Here is a 9,004-nt window from a genome sequence, read left to right as displayed (position 1 = left end):
TGAAATCTTGAAGAGAATTATCTGGCAATTATTTCATACTGCTCTTCCTTTGTTCAGCTCCCTGTTCCCTGGGATTAAAGATGAGAAAATGGAACTACTTGCAGCCTCTTTCTCTCTGTCCAGAGGGTCTCTGCTTCTCTCCCCGGGTAAATGGCCCCGTGGGATTGTGGAATCTGTGTTATTGAACTGCATCCATCAGTGCCTCTGTTCAGTTCGCATGTGGATGGGTTTGTCAGTTTCAGGAACATCATTTGCTCACTGTAGACTGTTTTGCCATAGCCAGGACACAGGTGACTTTTTTTTCCCCCTAATGAGAAGATTGTTTTTTTCCCCTTGTTTTAAGCTGAAGAAATGTCAATGATTGGGAATTGTGAAGGATTCCAGCCTGTGTCTCTGAAGCAAGAGGGAGATGACCAACCCTCTGAGACTGACCAGCTGTCCATGGAGGGGGACCCGGGCAAGCACCCAGTGCCAAGGCAGATTTCAAGACAGCCAAGTGTGACTGAATCAGCACTCTACCCCAATCCTTATCACCAGCCTTATATGTCACGGAAGTACTTCGTTACACGGGTAAAATCATTGGTGCTCTTAAGTACTACATAAGACTTCTCTTAAAAAACATCCTAATATCTTTCTATATACCATGTCTTACTAAGTATTTTCACTTTTGTTATCTCATGTAACAGTCATGATAACTGTGAGGTAGGTATCCTTATCCCCATTTTACAGGTGAAGGATCTGAATTTCAGAGAAGAGAAGGGTCTATTTTTGATCACCAGGTAGTATCGAGGAGAAGGAGGTCCTCCAGCCTCCATAGATCTTTTGCTCCTCAGTCCTGTGTTCATGCTAAACCTGACCTCAACCAATTAGTGTTCTGTGGAGAAAGAACCAGAGCAGCTAGAATATAAAGCTGTGATCCTGGAGTGAGTATTTGTTGTGTGTTTGAAAAGATATGGGTGATGGAGTGGAAAGGCTTGCTGGGAGTGGGCTGAACCTCAAGGGTCTACATTGAGATGCTGGTATTACAGTGTGGGAGCAGACACTTTAAAATCCCAAACCTGTAGCTGCAGTCTGGAGCTGAGCTCTCTTCTCTATCCATTGGAGCTAGAGTAAACGGAAAGTAAATGGATGGGTGGATAATGAGGATGGGCTTTGTATATCAAGACGTAAAAAACTGTATTTAAACTTCTAGCGTTTGGATCAAGTGGAGAGTGCTCCAAGGGTTTATCGTACCGTTCTCTCTCTTGAACTCTCCTTCCTACTTATAGATCTTCTTTCTCAATCCTTCAACATTCTTGTCAATACAGTAGAGGTTAGGTCATACACGACAATCAACTGGGGGCAAAGTCAGGGTTGTGCATTGTGGCAACAGAGACCATCTCATTTTTCAAGCGTACATGGGACATTTCTGTTGAAAACAATTTTTTCAACTTAACCTCTTAAATAAATGAGGCCAAGATTCTGTGGCTATTTACAAAACTTTAACTAATTAATCCTGATTCAGTAGCTTTTAAAATATATCTTTGGTTAAGATAGTTTTAACTAAAGTGACTCAAGGGGTGTGTGTGTGTATGTGCGTGTGTGTGAAGATAACATGTACCCATATCACATATATTCATTCACTGTTATGTGCAAATCGCTTTGGTAGGTGCTATACTATGTGTGTGTTTGTGTGAGTGTTTTTGCATATGTCGAGTACAGGGTTTGTTTTCCAAAGTATGTGAACTTTTTTTAACATGTAAAGTTAAGTTATAAGATATAGCTGCAAAGGAAATGAAAGCATACTCTAAAGTTTTTCTATCTTCGAAATTGATGATGTAGCAGTCAAGGTTTAATGAGAGAAGAACAACCATGAGTGATATAGAATAAGGGATTTATCAGTGGAATATGGTGCAATTATGAGAGCTGGCTGAGAAATCTGTGCAAATCTATTGTCTTTGCACCCGTTGATGGGCCTGAAGTTGCTATTGGCAGTTGTGAAGAGAGAATAGGGAATAAGGAAAAACTGGAACCTGTATGGACAAACTGGAATTCCCCATGACCAAGTGGAACTCATGAGGAAAAACTGGAACCTGTGTCTGTCTCTCACCATGTCTAAGCAGGAATATGTGAGTCACTTTCAGGAGACACTGGTGCCTTTCTCCACTGAGCTGCACACTTAACCCATAGGAAGGAGAATCTGAGGGAGGAGGTCTGACTATAACAAAAGGTGCTGCCCTATGCCTTCAAGTGAGCCAGGAGACCAGGAGTTGTGAATATGAGCTGCCACAGTGCCTGGTGGTATGCAAGGAAAATGACTGATGTTTCACTTCTGCTTTTAAAATCTTATAGAAATGTCTCTTGTGGCTAATCCTAATTTGGAAACAGACAGGAAAGGGCATTTTAGAAAACATAGTTCCAGCTTAGCTAAATTGACACAGTCTACAGCCACCATGGAGGTTTTATTTATTTATTTGCATGAAGCTTTTATTTGTGTGGCACTATGTAGCTTATAAAGTCAAGTCCCTTGGAGCAACACTGTGAGGCAGGCAGGGAAGGGCTTATCACTCTTGTTTTAATGAGAAACATGTTCAAGTTTCAGAATAGTGAAGTGACCTGTCTGAGTCACATATTAGTGGAAGAGCATTAGTTAGAATCTGTATCTTCTGTCTGTAAGGCCAGTTCTCTTCCTACCATAATTTACAATTGAATTTATGGCACCTTTATAAGGTTTTTCAAGGACTGACTCTGCTCCATGTGAAGAACATCTTCTCTATCAGGTATATAGAAAACAACCGTAAATTCTCAAGAGCTTGAGAAGGAAAACCTTCTTCTAATTTTATTAATGAGTCTAAAGTAGACCTGAGGACTCTTTCGAAGCCGTGAGGTCTACATTCCCAAGGCGCTCAGCATTTACCCTCCTTCAGACCAAGCGACGTAAAATGAAAAGTTCTTTTTAGCACGTTAAGTGTAATGAATGTGCTTTAATGCATGTGAGGATAATGAAAATACAACTGTCGGCTCAACTGAAATTCATAATGATAAATATTTTTTTGAAAGAATAAAGGAATGATCCAGTTTTACTACCTTATAAACCACAAATCCACTGATGTGGTGGTAGTTGAAAAAATGGGGGAAATGTATGTATGTATGTATGTGTGTGTGTATTCATTGACATATATATAAATTTCCTCATCTGCAAAGTGTGCATATAATACTAGTTTTATATGGAGGTTTAGATAAGCTAACTTTGTAAGAGTTCTTAGTACCATGCATGACACATATATTGACATTTCATAAGCAGCATCTCATTCCTATTATAAATGCTTTCTCTCTCTTTTTTGTTGATTTGGCATTCACATTTCTGTAATTGGTCATAACGAATGACCTTAAGATGCCTGTGACCTCACTATGACTTCTAGGGTGAGATACAAATGTAGATGTATAGAGTCTGTAGCAGTATAGAGGTTCGAGTGAAGGAGGCTGATTCGTTTTCTAAAGGAATAATTAAATAAGACCAAGGCTTTGAATGATTCAGAGCTATGAAAGATTCATCATAAAGTATCACTTCTTAGAGCTGAAATGAGATCTACAGATGATCTGGTCCAGTGATTCTCAATCTTTATCATGCAGGCAAATCATCTGGAGATCTTGTTAAAGTGTTGATTCTGATTCAGTAGGTCTGGGGTGAAGCCTTAGATTTTGCGTTTATATAAACTCCCTAGCAATACTGATGCTCTCTGTCCATAGACCACACTCTGAATAACAAGAAGCAAGTCTACATTCTCATTTCAGAGGCAACTAAGGCCCAGAGAGGGGCAATTGCTTGCCCAATGTCTTAATGCCCAATGTTAGTAAGTACTGACTTGCCCAAGAGGCTAGTAAGTGGCAAAGCTAGGATTAGAACCAAAGTTTCCCAATTTCCAATTAACAGTTCTGTGATCTCATGCAGCAATTAAAAAGAAATCAATTTATTACAGTGTCAGAATTTAAAGCATATATGTTGCAAATTCAGAAGAGCAGTAAGCAACTGAGTAGAGTAATTCCTTGGTCAAACATTTTATTTTATTAAAAGATTTTAAAATCATTTCACGGGAGGTGGTTTATTGAAAACAATTGCAAAATGTGGATAAGCAAAATAAAAGTCACCATAATTCCACTACTGAAAGTTAACCAAAGTATATTGAATGTGCTCTTATACATTTTGGTTCATATCCTTTCTTATTTTTTTCTTACATGTACAATTTGTTGTGCAAAATTGGGTTAAATGCCAAATATTTCTTATGTCAATAACTATACTTCCATAACATCATTTTTAACAGCTCCATAACATCCCACTATGGAGGTGTACTACAATTTATTTAACTTTTGCTGGATGTTTAGGTTATTTCCTGTTTATATCCTTTAGTCTAGAAAGGAAAGTTATTTCTTGGCTTGCTGTGGCAGGATGGCACCCAGTTTCTCAGATGCCAGGAGTGGACATCCAATGCTATAATAAGAAGGAGGATAAATTTTATGAGTTTCAACCCAGGTATGCAAAGATGTGACTGATATGGAAGTATAAATTAGTTCAGGACAAACAAGAGGCATTTTTAGCATCATAACTTCATGCATTAGATCACGCCTCTGAATACCAGATCATAAAAGAAGTCAATCTTGTGTCTTAAACCTCTTGTGTTATTTTATGGGTCACTCTGGGATGTTGCTTCCTTCCCTCAGGCTTCCGGCCTATTATTTGTTTACTGTAAATTTGCCCTTCCGATATAGCTCAGCAACATTCTTGCTCAGAGCCAGAAGGTACCTCAGAGAATGTCTAATCCAACCCCTGAAATACATAAGGGAGATGTGACTTGTCCAAGGTCAACCAGCAATTTAGGTGCCATGCCAGGACTGGAAGCTAGGCCTGGAAGCCAGGACTCCTGACACTTTCCACCACCCCTCCACGGCCTCTGACCTTGGACCATGAATGAGACATCACAGTAGTGAAGGTCTGAACCACCTGCTGTCAGTCTACTTGGATAACCTTCCCCTCCTGTTTTTGTTCATCTGCTATTATTGCTTAGACATATCTAAAAAAGGCCTAGTGCCATCTCTGAACAAAAGTACCCCTCAAGGCTAATAACTCGAGGTATTATGATAATCGCTTTAGTTGTGGAGACTGATATTCAAAAGCAACTTCTTATGAAAGGAACAATACTTGATCCTCATGGGGAAAGATATTTTTAAACTCCCTGTAGGACTCTCTATTTGCAGATACCTTATCAGAAAGTTGAAAGCGATTAGGGATGGGGAATTATCTCTCAATTTATACTTGAGAATGTAAATTACATATAAACTAATGGGACTAAAACTATTTGATCTTTTAATATTTAATTAATGGTTCCCCCTGGCCTTTTTATAGCCTGTGTTCTATTGTGAGCAATGAGACTTTAATAAGCAGGTTTGGGACTTCCCATTGTGAGGCAAGATGTCGTTGCTTTCATGACACTAATTTGGCTTTCATACTCTCTCTTTTCCCCTCTTCTCTTACTACAGGGTTCCTTGTGTCTTGCTTTTACATTGGGAACAACTAAATATATTAGCTGTATTGTTATTGTCTGTGTGAGGTTCTTTCTGGTCTAGAAATTATATATCTCACTGTGCAAAAATTTCTCGACTCCCGTCTTTACACTGAAATCCCTTGAAGATTGTAATAAAGTTGATGTTTCTTTCTGAGGGCAGACACTTAACAGTAATGAAATAAGATGCCTTTCTTTCATTTTCAGGGAAAGGCACATTTGCTTGGACTTTACAAATCACATCCAATTTAGAGCTGGTTTTCTTACCTTATGTATTTATCACAAAGTGATTCTTCTCTGGGCATGATGACACCCACAAGAGAGATCTTATTGTGTCTCAGTCCCTAGGAGCATTCCTTTCTATGCTTCCCCCTCCTTTCACTGTCTAAAGGAGTCCAGTACAGAGGAAAAAATTATCAGCGGACATGAGTATTGCTTCTGTGACAATTGGCCCCAGGCTAGTCTAGCTCAAGGAAACACAAGGAAACAAACACGTATGTCTTTGAAATTCTCTCAGTAGGTTTGTTTTGACTGAAGATATTCAGTGCTAGACTGTTAGAGAAGATATTGCCGATTATGCTATGTAGTGACTTATAAGGGTCCCTGCTAATGATTTTTTCTTAAAATTGAGAATTAGAAATATATGTGTCTTGTCTTGTTAAGCTTTCTTTTATAAGATGATGAGTACGTGTTATTCCATCATTATTTCCTATTAGTTTTAGTCTGCAAGGAGTCTCAGAGCTAATTATTCCATTTCAGTAACCATTTGATCCCCAAATCCTGGTACAACTATTTCCCTGCTATTTAATATTAACAGTAAAAATGATAATAAAGTTTTTTATTATTCAGTGTTATCAAATGTTTTTGGCATTTCCCAACAGCTCTGTTACAGTTAATATTATCTTATCGATCTAACTAGAGAATAAACTGATGAACAGAATGACAAGATGACTTAACATGGGTCTCACAGCAAGCAAAAAGGCTGAGATTTAAACCTTGTCTTAGACACAAGTCAAAGTGCTCACATGTTTTATTTCATTTCCAACACTCAGTGGCTGTAGTTAATTTATTATGGTACCAGTAATAACAAATGGATGAGAGTAAAATACTTTATTGGAGTACAGTGTATAACTGTTCCATAAGGGTATGACCAGTGTTTCTGAAGGAGGTAAGAACATCACAGACAGTAAAGACATTGACAGAACTCTAGAGACTTTCAAATCATCTAGTAAAGAACACACTTTATTTTTAAAGTTTAACTTTTGAAAAAGTGTACAGTAAAATATCACCTTCATCCACTGTCCGCATCCATCAAGTTCCTTCCTCACCCTTAGGGAACCATTGCTAATAGTTTCTACCTATTATTTTAGAGTTACTTTAGGAATATACAAGCAAACACAAATATTTATGGTTATCTCTTCTCCTCCTTTTTAAACAAAAGGCAGCATATTTACCCTCTCTTCTCAACGTTTCTTTCTTTCCCTTAATAATATATTTTGAATCTTTCTATATTAATGCAATTTTCCTCATTTTTTTTTACATATTCATCATATTCCATTCTATGGATGTGTCCCATAATATGTCTAACTAGTCTCCTATTGATAGATATTTGGGTTGTTTCCAAATTTTTGCTATCTGCAAATAAGCCTACAAAGAACACTTTATGTATATGTCATTTTGCACATATGCAAGAATATCTATAGTATTAACTTCATAGAGGTGTAATGTGTGGATCAAAGGAAGGATCCTTTTGAGAGATTTTGCCAATTGCTTTCCATAGGGAAGACAAGGAAGGTTTCAAAAAATTCTGCAGTATTATATTCATCTTCACATATTTTTGGCAAAATGCCTGGCATAAAAGCACTCAACAAAACACTTATTTTAGGATTATTTCATTGTTTTCCAACTCCACTTATGATTTTTTTCTTCTGAAAAGTATTGGTTTCACTACCAAGTTATATTAGCTAAGGCAGAAATTATGTGGCTATAGGAAGAGAGACAGAAAAAAATACCCACGATGAGTCACTAAAGAAAGTATCATTTTTTAGAGGACTTTGGCAGATGAGCCTGGTAGAGTCAGGCTGCACCACAGTGAGCTGAGGTTGGGTGATGGGAGAATCGTCATGGGATCATAGGGAATTTCCCTCCATGGTAGTCCAGTCCTGCCAGCAGGGTCACTGGAAACCAGTGATGTTGTCACAACCTCCTCTGTCACTGGGAGCTCAAGGCATATTTGATTAATGTCCCAGAACTTACTGATTTCATGACATTCAGGTTTCTGCAGGCGTGGGGTGCCACATTAGCCTTCTGACAACACTTTAACCAGCAGCAAAGGAAGACAAGAGAGTCAGAAATCACTCAGTCTGCTGGCTGACTGTCCAATTCAACAGGAAACCTGTTGAAATCATAGAATCAGAATCTCTTGGTCTTAGGGCTGTGATCATATTTTCTTAAAGATTTCCAGGGGGTTTGGATCATGAGCTTGGCTCAGAAAGCTTTGGTTCAGTCTACTCAGTTGTCTTATAGACAAGGAAATGGAGGCCAAAGAAAGTCAAATAATTGGCTGTAGGTCACAGAATTCCTTCATGACAGATCTGGAATATGAACCCATGTCACTCAACCCTTTGTTCAGGAGTTGTCCTGTCCATTTCCTGGATGACTTGGGCTGTGTGGAGTGAATTGGAGGGGAAGGAGAGAGCTAAGTAGGTAAAGCTCTGCACCATTTACCCTCACTTATTCTTTTCCTGTTTTTCACATATGGATTCTCATATAAGATTTTTCTTGACCAATGGACTCTGTGGCCACAATGTTTCAAAGCCTTTTTTCATAGACTGACAAAACAAGCAAACTCAAATCTTCCTACCACCCCACCTCTGAGAGGAAAAGGTATTTGAATGGGTCCTAACCACGACGGTGACCCAGTTTCCTTTTGTGAGAAAAGGGTCTCAGGCTGGGACAATTAGAAGTGTTAATATTTAGAGAAGATTAAGTGTTTAGTATTAAAGCCCTATTATATAGAGAATACATGATAACTTGCAACCACCCAGGGTTGGGGATGAGGCCAGCACTGTGTTGTAGGCCTGGAAATGGAAGATTTGGGTTTCTTGTTTTGTCTCTGCCACTTCTTAGCCGAGTGAACCTAGCAAGTTACTTCCCCACACTGGCCCCTGTTTCCACACCTATAAAATGAAATGGCTTAGACTAGATAAGCCCTGGGCTACAGTGATTCTCAACCTTGGCTACACATCGGAGTCATTTGGAATGCTTTAAAAAATCCTAATGTACTGACATGTGGGCCTCACCCACTGATAATTGGACTGGTGCGCAGCTTGGGCATTAAGATTTTTAAAGGCTCCCTTGGTGATTCTGATGTGTAGCCAAGGTTGAGAATAACTGCCTAGAGAGCAAATGGTTCTCATAGTTGAGTCTCACACCAACAGCATCACTTAGAAACTTGTTTGAAACGC

The 9,004-nt window shown here is 38.7% G+C and overlaps 1 protein-coding gene across 1 annotated transcript in view; it reads left to right on the top strand.

Annotated features, from left to right (window-relative positions):
- The first annotated feature begins 351 nt into the window (after window positions 1–351).
- TPRG1 (tumor protein p63 regulated 1) overlaps window positions 352–9,004 on the top strand; it is a 106,434-nt gene continuing 97,781 nt past the window's right edge. The window contains exon 1 of the mRNA XM_004424581.3: window positions 352–570. Within this exon, the coding sequence (XP_004424638.1) occupies window positions 352–570 (219 nt within the window). The remainder of the gene's footprint in view (window positions 571–9,004) is intronic.

The sequence above is a fragment of the Ceratotherium simum genome, chromosome 15 (assembly GCF_057802395.1).
Source record: "Ceratotherium simum simum isolate JZ-2026a chromosome 15, ASM5780239v1, whole genome shotgun sequence".
NCBI lineage: Eukaryota > Metazoa > Chordata > Mammalia > Perissodactyla > Rhinocerotidae > Ceratotherium > Ceratotherium simum.
This window is presented reverse-complemented; position numbering and strand designations above follow the sequence as displayed.